We start from the raw sequence: 14,740 nt of genomic DNA on the forward strand, positions 1-14,740 counted from the left end.
CGCTCTCACGTCCGAGATGCGCATGCGCAACAAGGACCCGGTTACCGGGAGAGTACGTCCCTCTCCTGTTTGCCCTCGTACGCTCCGGGAACTCCATTTAACCATAACAGGAGGACCCTTACACTCGCGCCCTTTGATGACGTCATAGTGTATGTGAGGGGTGGCTACCAGCCTGAGGAAAGCGTGACTCCCTCCCCTGCACTTTTCCAAGCGACGGATATCCTGCCCCTGAAGTTCTGGGAGAGACCAGTGGCCCCTCCCCCTGGGCGACCCCTTTCGTGAATGGGGCCGCCCCCCCCAAGGACCTTAAATTGCTGCTCACCGATTATGACCTTACCGCCTGACCCATATAATAAATACGACATTTTTTAATCTAATAGGGAAAAAAGGCCTAAGGAAAAAACAGTTAATGCAGCAGCAACCACACAACCACTTAAGCCAATTAATATTAACATTGCCTGTAAAAGGGGAAAAAAAGCCTAAGGAAGAAAACACATCTATCCTTACAACGTTGCATAGCGTTACAAAGGATACCTACCAATGTCCTCACCAGAATTCTGCTACAAGGGGATGGAGGGTGGGGAAAATTAAAAGCCCCACAGCGGGGCGAGGAGCGAGCCTGGGAAGCGCGGGCACAACGAGGCCGCTTCCCGCGCTCCCCAGGCTCTTAAACCCCCCCTTGCCAGCGGTCCCACCTCCTTGACCCGGAAGCGAAAAACTGCTTCCGGGTCAATGGCGGGACGCGCGGACCAATCAGGGTGAAGGGGGGGCCGGGCCCCGCCATGTGTGCGTGGGGGCCGAGTGGCCCCCCCTTTCCTCATGGTCTGGGACTGCCGGCCACCCCCCCTTATCATGCAAACTATAGTTATCAAAACTTATCAGACCAACAACAGAATTCTTTGGAAGGCAGGGGGTCTCGTGACCCTCCTGGCTGTATTTATTAAAATATGAAACAAAATTAAAATTGAATAAAATAACATTATTTACATAATTATCAAATGCAAAATTCATTAGATTTACATCAAGTTTAGACAGGTATGATGGGCTAACCTTAACAAATGCCTAATACAGCGTGTTTCCTAACGAATCTAACATCCTCATATCAATTTTGCATTCTAATAATTTCTGGTCCTACGGCAAGTTCGCTAACCGGTGTCAGATCCTTTTACCCAGCTACGCTCTCACGTCCGAGATGCGCATGCGCAACAAGGGCCCGGTTACCGGGAGAGTACGTCCCTCTCCTGTTTGCCCTCGTACGCTCCGTGAACTCCATTTAACCATAACAGGAGGGCCCTTACACTCGCGCCCTTTGATGACATCATAGTGTATGTGAGGGGTGACTACCAGCCCGAGGAAAGCGTGACTCCCTCCCCCGCACCTTTCCAAGCGACGGATATCCTGCCCCTGAAGTTCTGGGAGAGACCAGTGGCCCCTCCCCCTGGGCGACCACTTTCGTGAATGGAGCCGCCCCCCCCTAAGGACCTTAAATTGCTGCTCACCGATTATGACCTTACCGCCACAGGCCAGCATAGTTGACCGACTATCTGGCCCCCCCCCAACAGCCTACACTGAAAGGTCATATCTTCCTAATAAAAAAAACCCTACCCCTGCTAGTATGTTCCCTATCACTAGGGCATTCCCTGACTCTGTCAAATGGACCCCATCCTGCAAGTAGAAACAACCCCTCCAACCATGGCCAACTATTCTTTGTCAGCAGCTCACTGCCTGTCCCCTTCAAGTGAACCCCACCCTGTTAATCGAAATTGTCCCTCTCAGATGCACCTATGTGGTATATACTGCAATAGAGGTGTTTGAAATACTTTCTCAATCCAAGTGTTGAACCTCTTTACCGAGTGATTCTTTACCGAGTGATTCAGCGCACTAACAAAGTCCACCCCCCCTTTTCTGCAGCCCAGGAAACATCTGAGACCCCCTATGGTGCAGTCTGGGTTTTATATATTGCTAACCTGCTTGCTACTGAGACCATCCCTTCCACCAGGACCCCCTTGCCCAATTAAACCAAATCGTTGCTACCCGCATGTCAGATAATGACTGAGGGTGGTGGGGTGTTTCCTCTCCTTCCCCACTCTGGACGGACAGATCCCATCTTTGGGATCCCTGTAGTTGCTGTGACCGGGGGTATCCTGGCCCTAGACGTGTACACCCAACCTACCTCAGTATCCTGTTCAAGTTGCAGGGTCTAAAGCTGGGGCTGGCCTACTCATAGGCACTTAACACCCCTTCACGGTGCCGCTACCTGGCCTCCGGCGTCCGCATCATGGTACACCGGACTTAACACTTCCTACGTCAATGCTAATTGCTGTTGATGCAACACTGTCATTGTTAGGCTAAGCCCTGCGCCAGCCTACCTTCTTATCATGGCGCCTCCTAACCCCACGCAGTGTTATTTATGAAAAAAGGCACCTGTGAGCCCAGGCGCCCCCCTAGCCGTATCCATTTCCCAACGAGGGTGATGTTGTTACGCCCCCTCCGTGAGCAAATGAGTGACCATCACACACTACAATTATGATACATGGGTAGCACCTTTACCCGCCGGCACCGCTTTAACCGTTGAAATGGCCGCTCATCACACTTGATGCTTGTCTTTGACATTCCCGATCCAGGTGTAACGCTCCTGTTGGCTGTCCACCTCCTGCAGTTGTGGTGTGGAGCCCTTCCCAGGTATCAACCATGGGTCCGGTCAGACATAAAATAAAAACAAACACAGACGATTAGTGCTTCTGGCTTCCGGACGAAAGATACATTACACATGCACGTACTATGTTGTTGTCACAGGCTAAGCCTTAGCTAAGGTCTGCCCCCGGATGTATTTCCATCCAACCTGCAACTGCCAGTGTGTCGCATAGCATCCATCTTGTGCCACCTGCGGAACATTCATATTAGGGCTACCATAAGGGTGCCTGGTAGTATGACCTTCATGAAAGCCTAGATCTGTAGTCCACAGTGAATGCAATAGCGCATCCATGATTACTTCAGGACAATACACCGTGTGAAATGCCGTGCAATGTGCTGTATGGTTAGGTAAGGTTTCTGGCTTCCTAACGAAAGCTGCCCCACACGTGTCTGCAATCATCGTCCTCAGATGCTACACCTTAGCTGAGGTTAACCCCAGATGCATTTCCCTCATTACTCACCACTGCGAGTGGTCAGCATAGCATCAGTTTGTGACACATGTAGCGCATTTAACTCAATGCTACCATGGGGTGCCTATTAGTATAACCTTGCCTAAGAATAAGCCTGCAGGCTACAGTGAGTGCCATAGCCCCTCCATGATTACTTACTGTCAATACCAAAGCACACTACCAGCCCATGGAGCCTAGGGCTTTAGACACCGGCCCCCCACTGCCTATGTGATGCCACAACTGGGCGCCGGGACAACTTTGAAGGTATGACAACAGGGGCCAGGGCGTGTCGGAATATCAGCACCCCAAGAAAGAGGTCAGTAGCGTGGAGAAGTTCCCACGCTTGTTGTAACTATCAGTTCGGTTGATGCCATTGATAGTAGTTCTAAAATAAGATGAACTTGTGAGATAAAAGCTTTTCCTTCGCGTGGGTCCCCATGTGTCACTACCTTGGGTGATTCCTGGTGGCCCCAGCAGTTCTACAGGCTCTAGGCCTTGTCTGTATGCCACTTTCTTGATATATGTTTCGGTACGCCCCAAGGGCTCAACGTATATTGTGCTAATTTACTGTGTGTTAAATAAGTTTACTGACTGTAATTTGTTGCCTCTAGCCTCATAAAGGGACTAGAGGGATGTGTTTAGAACAAATACATAAATTTTATATACACCCCTTTCATTTACTCATTCATGAGATTATAGACTGGTAAAACAAGCTGCTTTACATTCCTCCAAGACTTAGCCTGAAGGCTGCTCTCCACAGCTACCAGTAGGATAGCTCTCTAATAAGGTTGTCTTTAACCTATCATCAATAAGGGTTGTTTGGACTGGTGCAATGTGCCCACTAGAATAGTGGACAGCATATGCCAGGCAACCTTCTCACACTATGCTCACATAATTTCCCCCAAGAACAAATGACGCCACTTCCACAAGCACCTCAATGGCTACCTGATCTGGCTAGATCAATGTTTAAGGCATTCTGCACCATCTACAGAGCATCTCAAGGAAAAGGAGTACCACTACAAACAAAATGTAAGCAATGCAGACAAAAAACAGGGCTCTTCGCTCAGAGGTAGCACCTCAGATCCTCAATTCAGGTTTCAATAAGAAATCCACTGGAGGATTCACTTTCTTGGTCCAAGTGGCCAAGCCCTGGAAGTCCTTGCCACCTAAGATTCGTTGCGTTCAGTAATGCATAAAATTCAGAAGAGAAGAGAAAAGTTGGATGTTCAGGAGATAACCATGTGACGCACCCACCATATGAATGAGCAAAAAAAAAAATTCCAAATATCAATACAAGAGCCATCCTGAGTTCTGGGCCCGACCCAGATAGTAGACGAAGCAAGAAAACAAACACAGGGACTTGCTGCTGTTGTTGTTTCTAAAAAATCCAATAAACTAAAATTCCACAGAAGAATGCTATTCCAAACTGCTGAGAAGGGGGGGCCTAAATGACAGTCCCTACCCATAGATCAACATCATAGTATATATCTGCGCTACCTCCTTCTTTCAACCGCATGAGGAAGGCGAGGAACTTAACATTTCAATGATCCTCCTTGTCTCGATCTATTATAATCTCGGTGATATCACATACCAAATTGCTACCAGATCTCAATTGTTAAGAGGAAAGAATCCTGGCAATGTAAGGACACTGATACAATTAATAACTCCATAGCATTTAAGCAGGTTTTCTATGACTAGAGAGCTGGTACCAGCTGGTCACAGAAGGAAACGAACCTAGTCCACCATGCAAGTTCCAAATAGTCACATACGCTAAGCACTGACGTCTTAAAACATCAGTGATATAAAGGATGAACGCAATGCAGCGTTTCTTGGCAAATCATACAACTTGACTCCCATTATGCAATCAGATATTGCACTGCATGGATGGTTACAGTGGGCGACCAGTCACTTTTTGCATTCAAAAGGAAAGAATGTTCATCTCCTGTATGAAGAAGAGGATATTAAACATCAAACTGTGCATTTCTCATCAGGGCTATAGGCAGTGCTCTTGCCTCACACTCTCTGAGCATTACGTGGATGCAAGATGTTTATCATTGGCCTACAGGATGACTCACTCTAAAGGCTACACCTAACCTCATTGTTTTACTTTATATAACCCACTGTGGTAGCCGGTAAAGTTGTGCCGCAGCAGAAGACTACATTATGTGTTCGTTGGATACATTATTTTGTAATATGCGCCGCATCCTGAAACTTTGTGCAGCACGTTCTGTGGAATTGATCCAAAAGGAATAGCTACGCTTGCGTCTTAAGAGAGCAGAATGAACACTCTTGTCGGATTATTTTAAATTGCGTATTTAGTACAGAATACTGTTTTTAACTTATACGGACGCATAGGAACACCACTACCAATGTAATAGCAACATTATGTGTTTAGAGGGATTCTGACAACTTTTTGACTTGGCGCCACTGCACCTACTGCACCATTCAAATCATGCCCCTGTTGTCTGCAAGATACCAGCACTTGTAACTGCCTGTTCAGTAGCTAAGTATAGCAATATTAGGTGTTTAGAGGGGTTCCTAGAACTTTGGGCCCCTGTGTCACTGCACCTGTTGCACCATTGAAATCATGACCCTAGTGCTGGAAAGAAACTGCATTTTAGATTGCCTATTTAGTAGTTAAATATAGCAATACATAGTGTTCAGAGGCATTCTGACAACTTTTGGACCTGGCGCCATTGCGCCTGCTTCACCATTCAAATAATGACCCTATTGACTGCAAGGTAACTGACCAGGTCCGCAATTCGCCCGCTACACCCCTACATAAGTTCTGCCCCCTATAACTACCAGAGTCAAACCTACTATGTGGCATGGACGCCAAGAAGTTAACATCACGGGTGGGAATTCGTTATTTCTAAGTACTTATAGCATTGTTCATTGACGAAATGAAAGATGTGAGTGGGGACACAGGTTTAACTGTACGAATGAAAGGTGTGGGCTCTGCTGGAGCAGACAATGTTTTCCCGCACACCCGCATTTCAGCCCTGATGCCCCATTTAAAAGGTCAAATTCATTTTTTTCTTGTGGACTCGAAATCTCACAACCTTCTGACCCGAAGTCAGACGTCTTATCCATTAGGCCACACGGTCACATGATGTATACAGACAAGGTACATTCAAAGATGGAGAGCATCACTGTCCCTTGCAGCCCTCCCTTTCTGCATTCACAGCTGTTATCATGGATTTGCAACACTAATCGGGCCTCATAAATATGGATATTGCAGGCTTTCTGAGAAAAACTTAAGGGCGCTTTAGCATTGTGCTGAATTGAAGCGCATTACCCAGATGCACGGTGCCAACACACTGTGACTCTGCCTCTTAGTAAATTGGTTCCAGGATTTGTTAATATCATTTGGGGTCGACAAGGTTGTATCTACCGGTCACCCAATTTCCAAAGCAACCTGGATTTGATGGCTAAATAAATTTAGTGATTTGAGCGTTCATAGACCTTTAGGTAACATTTTAAGCTATGTACGATTGTGGTGTCACTATAAACGATCATTATTACCAAAAGGCCCTGCACTGGTCTCCCATACCCCCCGCTGCCCGGGCCGACCCCGCATTTGCACCGCCGTCACTGCCGTGCTCTCTTGAATCAGCCTCGCAGCTCCTCAGCCGCTCTGTCTGGCTAGTCCTCTAGCGGCCGCACAGACAAGACCGCAACGTACCTTATGCCACGTAAACCTGCAACCAGATGCAGCCCACTCTCCGTGCCCGCTGTTCCTCGCACCGCTTAGACCGGACAAAGTACGCTGCAATCCCAATCGCCAATCCTGCTCCTCCGCTCGCAGAGGGCCCGCCGATAACCGCCGCTCCGAATCGCGATAGTCCTCCAAGCGAATTCAAACCGGCTCAACCTGAAATAAAAAAGAGAGAAAATGAAAAGCCTCACAGAGGGGGGGGGAAGAGCGAGCCTGGGAAGCGCGGGCACAAAGAGGCCGCTTCCCACGCTCCCCAGGCTCTTAAACCCCCCTATGCCCCCTTTCCTATTGCAGGCCTTTTCCGCCCGGTAGGCAATCAGGCACATTGCCTTCCAGCAGAACACTGGCGGGCAGTCTTTCTGTCCGCCTGGGTCCCCACCGCCATCGTAATATGGCAGGGGGAAATGTTAGGCGGGCGGACGAGAATGGCGCGTGGATCGCAACCGCCATATAGGCGGTGGCGATCCGCCTGCCATCGTAAAGGGATCCTCGGTTACTTCTCTCTCTTTTAACATTAATGTGTAAGATCCTCTTTTCAAAATGTGAGTCCTGGAAAGCAATAGCGGCTTCCATGTTTCATTGCTCTTCTAGGAAGCTGCTGACATGCTTAGGGAGAATCAATTTCTAGCATGAAACCAGCTCTCTCATGCTGCTTAGGATGCTGTCTAGCTGAGATAGCGCATTATAGGGGATTGCAGAAGCGTTTAACTGTTAATCTCCTCTTAGAAGCAGAAATAAATGATGGGAAAGTGAGATATGGATCAATGTTGCGATTGAATCCCCTGATCCATTCCATTTGTGAGAAATGCCTTTTTGTAGCATAGCTGCGCTTAATCCGAACTGTCCCTAAAGCACAAATTAGGGGTGCTGGTGAGGCTCTATAGGGTTACCAAATTCATAAAACAAAAAAAAACAGCAAATTGACTTTTTGCGGATTTTTCTTTAAGTGACAAAAGTGAAACATGCTCAGATTTTTTAAAAAAAATCTTAATTTAGATATTTGATATAGCAGGGGCATGAGTAGAGAACAGTGATTGTATCCAGTGCTTTAAGTGGGGTAAGTTATTAAAAGCAAACTTAAATGCGGGTCCTCATCAGGCCCTATAATCATGTCCTTAATTTTACGGAAAAAATCAATGCTCGAATTCTGAACAATGAATGCAAAACACATAAACGTAATCAAAGCTACCGTTTTATTTTCTGTTTTTATTTCACATGTTTCAGTTACTCTTTCATTCCCTAAGTGTCTATTATTTCTTGGAGCTGCGTATCGGTATTTACATTGTGTATTATTTTGCTCTGGTATCGTGCATACTTTGAACCGGGTCACTTTCAGGTGTTTATAATAGACCACAATCGAGGGGTCTTAAGGTGAGGCTGAAGGCCGTGTTCAATGAGTCAAAAAGGCGTTCACAATACATGATCATCCAATCCTTGGCCTCTCTACAGACATCACCAATGGCCACGTATAGCCCAGGTGCAATTGTGAATCTGTGCAGATGTGTGTGAAGGAGGTACACTGTTGTCAAAATATTGGCACGGTGTAAGTAAAGGAAAAGGCAGTGCTTCCTGGTAAGAGTGTGTTGTGTGTTTGGGGGTGATGAATTGAAGGAGATGCGCGGAAGTACATACAAGGGGGAGTGAAAAGACGCTGCTGAAGAGGAAAGAGCTGTGCTCTAAGATAAACTTTAAGAGAAAAAGGGCATGAGTGTCTAATGTAGACTAACACAGAGGAATGTGGTATGAAGGAAGCATGGGAGCGACTGACACACTGAAAGCATCACTACTGCTCTCAGAGGCCTCAGTCCTGTTAATCTCATCAGGACCACTCAGCCAACTCTCTCACACCAAGATTCCTCTCACAGTCGGTCTCTCCTCTAAAATTTGACTTCCTCTCCACCCTTAAGCTCTCCCTTCCTTCTTACCTTCCTACCAGCTGGATACCTAAGACTAGCTGTCCTGGGTGCACTAGCTCAAGGTTTCTTCCTCATTCCCTCTGTCCTGTGCCCTCCTTCGATAAATGATGTCTCTTTTTAATACCATGCTTTCTTCAGCACTTTGAGGCAACTTGAGGGAGAGGTACAGTGCTTTACAAATTACCCATATGATATAATCATACAGTCAGTTGCGGCTCCTCCGTAATGGCGCAAGAGCGTCGCCCCACTGGTCAGAGTCAGTCAGCGGAAAATAATATGATAATAAAACAATATTATCATTTTATTTTCCGCTGACTGACCGGGCCAGGGAGTCTTTGACGCAACAGGACCAGGCAGGGAGGAGGAGTGATGGGCACTGTAAACTGCGCATGTCAGTTTGGCCGGCTCTTTTAGAGCAGCCATACAGACATGCGCACTTATGTTTCTCCAACCCAGCTATGTTGACAGCCAGGTTGGAGATAAGCTGCAGGCTCCCTGTGCCTGAGCGAGTGTCAGACCAGCCTGCCCAGGCCAATCCCCATGCTCCTCTCATGCTTGGCATAGCATGAGAGCAGCATCTGGATTGGGTGGGAAGCCTGTGCTTTATGCCCCTGTGACTGCCGGGAGGAGAGAAGCACTGAAGCGGCTGGCAGCGTCAGCATCGCTGGCAGGACAAGCACTTTTTTCAAAAAAATGATTATTCCCCTAATACCCCGCCCCCCACTTTAGTTTTGTGGCGGTGGCTACTGCCTACAGTAGTGTTTTTTACAAAATTACATAAGTTATATTTTACATTACATTAAACCTGCAACGTCACTGAGAACCAATACATGTGTCTGTCCCGTGCTGATTCCAGTCTAAGAACCCTGGTCTGTGGAGACCAAGTGCACCAACTTAGCCGGTAGACCATATCACTTCTATCCCATATCACTTCTATCTGTAATAGGTTTTTTTCGATTTATTTTGCTGATAAAAATGTAAAGGTGATGTTTTTCAGGCAGAAGAATTTTCTGAGAAATTAACTGTTTTGAAATGTCATCATGTGAAAAATTACGATGGTGACCTGTTTCTGCTGTTAGAATGAAATATTACCCAACCTAGCCCCAAATATTTGGTGTTGGTGCTGTGAATAGGCAGGAGGTGGGACATGCCCTTGGAATGTGATGCAAGGTGCTCGCTGTCACTTTCTAACCTGGAACCTCATGGCATCAGTGTGATATGTTGTGATTCTTGCAGGCAAGGGGGACCTGATAGGTGCTGACCTGCCCAACAAAGACCAGGTGATTAAAACCAATGCAGACGTAAAGGCGCTGACGTACTGCGACTTACAGCACATCAGCCTGCGAGGCATGTTTGAGGTTCTGGAGCTCTACCCCGAGTACTCCAGCAAGTTTGTGGCCGACATTCACCGCGATCTCACCTTCAACCTCCGCGAAGGCAGCGAGACTGAAGTAAGGACCAGCTAATACATTTGTTTATCGATATTAGTTATAATATTATTATCATTGTAATTAACCTTTTTCGTGTTCTGTTATTTTTTTTTCTTCTTGCCTATATTTTTTGAAATATGATAATTTCACTCGATAGTGTTATCATATACTAGGGCATTAGAAATGTTAATGCTTTGATCATAAATTTGACATCATGTTTTGGTTTTGGTCTGCTACGTTCCTTCAATATCCAAACCCCTTCCTCCTTCTCTTACAACCCTTATCTAGCCTCTTCTGATTCTATTGCTCAACGTTTGACTCTCTTCCTGTCTGTTCTCAACATTTTAATAGCTGATTTCTCACGTTTGATCAGACTACTTTGGCTCCTAATTCTCCAATACGTGCATTTTTGTTTCCTTTGTATGTTTAGGTCTGGCTTGGAGACAGCTTGAGCTGTCTCCCAGGCACCATGTAATCAAGAAAATCCCTATAATATTACACACACACACATATATATATATATTCACTGAAAAAACCATAGGTTTCAGGCACGTAATAGTTCGGAATTAGCATTAAAAAAAACTTAGAAATTCACTGAAAAAACCATAGGTTTCACACATGTTATAGTTAGCTAGGCATTTCACTCATACAAAACCTTTGAAATTCCCCCGTTATAGTTAGTTCAGCTAACTATAACTCGCGCGCCCGCAATGCACTGCTGATGACGTCACATATTACATCACTCATGACATGGTCAGTGACATCACTCATGACATCACTGATGACATCTCAAATGACATCACTGATGACATCATCCTTGTGAAAGAGTGGCAGACCTCCTCTCACCCTAATATAACCTTTGATACACACATTCAAAAATAGAAACTACATATTTTTTTTAAATGGAGATACCAATACCAGTTACAACACCCTATTAGGTAATTCCAACATCTACATACATATCCACTCATTCACCAACAGTTCTATATAGTCACTCATACATGTACTCACTCATCATATGTACTCATACACCTATACATCCTGTTACACACCGATACTCATCCATAGAGTTACTCACACACATACCCACACATGCAAATAAACTATCAAAATATCCATTTATTTGCATATACAGCTATACACACACCACTACACTTACTTTTACAGAAACGTACACATACTTACTCTCTTAAACAATCAGTTATAGAAACACATACTTATTTATACAGGAACTTTTCCAATCTGTCACTGTCATATATCCTTACTTATATACATCAATACTCACATATACTAGTTTAAAACATATGTACTTACTCATAAAGACACTATTGAGGCAGTCATTCACTCACTAACGCACCCATACACACATTCATCCACCCTTACAGTCCTGCACACATGCTGTCTTCAAAACACATACAGTGAGTCAGTCATTCATGCATCTGTGCCCTAAGTAATACCCCCCACCAAACCATACAGACACTCATTCTGATACTCAAAAAACCAACTAATAACCCATATAGACACTCGTGTAACTACTCACCAACCCATGCAGCCACTTATACACAAAGTGAGACACTGATACAGATATTTACATATTTAAACATTACTCGCTAATACATGTATTCACTAAGATACACTTAATAAGTCAGTTATATAATGAAATTTACAAAAAAACATCAATTTAGACACTTATTTACCCTTTTATTCTTCCATCGACTTTTAGATATACATATATAAAAATATTTATTTTTCAGAAAGACACACATTCACTGGATGATGTCATCAGTGATGGCATTTGAGATGTCATCAGTGACGTCATGAGTGATGTCTCTAACCATGTCATGAGTGATGTAATATGTGACGTCATCAGCAGCGCATTGCGGGCGCGCGAGTTATAGTTAGCTGAACTAACTATAACGGGGGAATTTCAAAGGTTTTGTATGAGTGAAATCCCCAGCTAACTATAACATGTGTGAAACCTATGGTTTTTTCAGTGAATATATATATATATATGTGTATATATCAAGAGGCTTCTGGTCAGCTCTCTCCATCACTGGTCTGTATAACTGTCATTCCTGTTTTGCTTCTACCTACCGTAGCATAGAGCATTGGACAATGCCTCAGCCCACTTCAACTATTGACTCTCTTGCACTGTGAGGGATGACTTTTTAAAAATTATATGTGCACATCCAGCTGAAAAGAACTGCACTTCAGGGCCTGGTCTGGCTGCCCAGTGCTTTACCTGTGCCAGTGTTTTTTTCTTTCTATCTTTATCCTTTGTTATTTTTAGTCCGTCATGTGTATTCAAGCTATGTCTTCAGGGTACATTTATTCAAAGCCAATATTCTCTTCTTTGCAGCTATCAGAATCATATTTTCCAGAGAGGTGTATTAATACTAAAATGGATTTCTATGCCTGTTCTAAGTAGAAGTAAAATCATATGCTGTGATTATTATTTTTCTATTTGAATTTTTATCACGAGCATATTGCCAGCACGTTTAGGTGGTGCCATTATTCGTTTTCCTTCTTTTATTTTTGTGCCACAAGCTTCAAGTAAAAAAAATTACCACTGCATCAGCTAGTCAAGGCCAGGGCTGCAGTTTGCAAAATAAATACATATATATGTATATGCATTTATGCATTTAATTGTCAGAACAGAGAAGATGCTTTATCTATCACAATTTGGGTGTGACTGGAACTCTTACGCATTCTGATGAGTTCTTAGTTAACTCAAGCCCATTCCATTGTTCGCCTTCTTCAACAATGCACTAAATACCTTTATCTATCATACCCACAGGTTCCTTCATCCAATCACAACCTCGTAACTACCCGCTAATAAGGTAATATCCCCGTTACTCTAGTGTACCAAAAATAGGAATTCCCTTCCTTTATTAACCATTCATTGGTTCCCCACATAGGTGTCCCTGTTACCTCATTGTCCTGCAGAGAACTCAACATTTCTAAAGAGTTTGAAACACCGTCGACCCCAAAGCACACTATTATCGCCGGCTTAAAAGAATTTGCCATTTTCATGGATTCGCATGTGTGTGCATTTATAAACACATATTGACGGTTATTGGCTGTACATAATATTGTCACCTGTTTACTTCTATGTGTTTTTTCATGTTGGAACACAGTGCAGTTAATTGGTCTGCTTATTGCCCCTTGTATGTGACATTTGTACTGTTTCAATGTGGTCTACCAATTAGTACACTATATGTGTAGTTACTATACTTTTCTGGTTTAATTAGAAGCACGGATTAAGGCTAGAGTGTATTAGTGGTTTTACTTACATTAATTGTGTGCTTAGACTATATTTCTTTGCTTATCTGCAAAGTCTGTTTTGAGTATATACCAAGGCAGGGTATGCAGGAAAGTATTCCTGGACGTACTAGTCCCTCTTCTATTTTTAGTAAGAGGTGTTTTTACATTATTGGCACCTTTGACATGCTACAAAGGGCCTCAATACGATGCCGGTTGGACTTATGTCCAACCGGCACCCTGGTGGAGCAGGACTGCCCAAATAGTAGTCAGCAGTCCCGCTGTCCACATTACAATGCGGTCGCAATGTGTATACTTTGTATTGCCGCGTGTTCTGCGGGCTGCAGCACACGCCGCAGTACAAAACATACACATCCGACATATCCCTGCACTATGTGGCAGGCATCGCATTGTACCTGCCACATGGTGAAGGGATATGGTGGCCCACTGGACCATATTGGAGGGTCAGGAGTTAGGGGGGGGCCTGCTACGGGCTCCCAAGTCACTTTCAGCCTGCCTTTTGATGGTGGGTTAACCACCATGAAACGGCTGGCGGAAAGGGACATTGTAATCCCTGTGGAGGTGCCTGAGCAGGCACCACCACTGTTGTAGGGATTGCTGTCCCTGCAATGGTACGAAGGGCTCCATGAGACCGTCGGATGCGTGGCGGTCAGTCTCTCCACCTGCCCTCCATCCGACTGCCATCATAATGCGGCGAGCGGTCCTGCAGGGTCCGAGGACAGTGGGACCGCCACCAACAGCCCCACCGGAATTCCTAATTAAGTGAAACTATAGAGCTTTATGTTGCTCGGTCCTAATTTCGAGGCTTATACAGCATAATAGCAGCCCAGAAATGATGAGGTGACAAAATAGACGCATTAGTTTAGATACACTCAAGGCAATCAATCAACACTATTAATTTAGGGCTTAACAGTTCATAATTTCCTAATAAGTCATGTAACTGTCCTGGAGAAAGACTTTTGTGTTTTTCTTAAAGTAGCACAGCCTGAATTTGTAGGTCTCTTTTACTACTGGAAGCATCAGAAAAAAACACTGAACAATCTGTGCATAAGGAGGAGATAAACACACATAAGACCCAACTGTGGATAAGCCCTAAGCAAAAGATTGATGAACTTAGCACATTCAGGGGCCACATCCCCACACCACAAAACAATAGCTTGCTGGTGACCGAGCAGGATCAGGCTCACTGCAAACCAAGGGAAACAACAGTCAAAATAGAACACAACTGTGACCAACTTTCCAACAGGATAA

At 44.8% G+C, this 14,740-nt stretch overlaps 1 protein-coding gene across 1 annotated transcript in view; it reads left to right on the plus strand.

Annotated features, from left to right (window-relative positions):
- The window catches only part of KCNH4 (potassium voltage-gated channel subfamily H member 4), a 297,438-nt gene that overhangs the window by 248,905 nt on the left and 33,793 nt on the right, over positions 1–14,740 (plus strand). Inside the window, exon 11 of the mRNA XM_078640671.1 lies at positions 10,014–10,228. Coding sequence (XP_078496797.1) covers positions 10,014–10,228 — 215 coding nt within the window. The remainder of the gene's footprint in view (positions 1–10,013; positions 10,229–14,740) is intronic.

This window comes from Lissotriton helveticus, chromosome 5_1, assembly GCF_964261635.1.
Source record: "Lissotriton helveticus chromosome 5_1, aLisHel1.1, whole genome shotgun sequence".
Classification (NCBI taxonomy): Eukaryota; Metazoa; Chordata; class Amphibia; order Caudata; family Salamandridae; genus Lissotriton; species Lissotriton helveticus.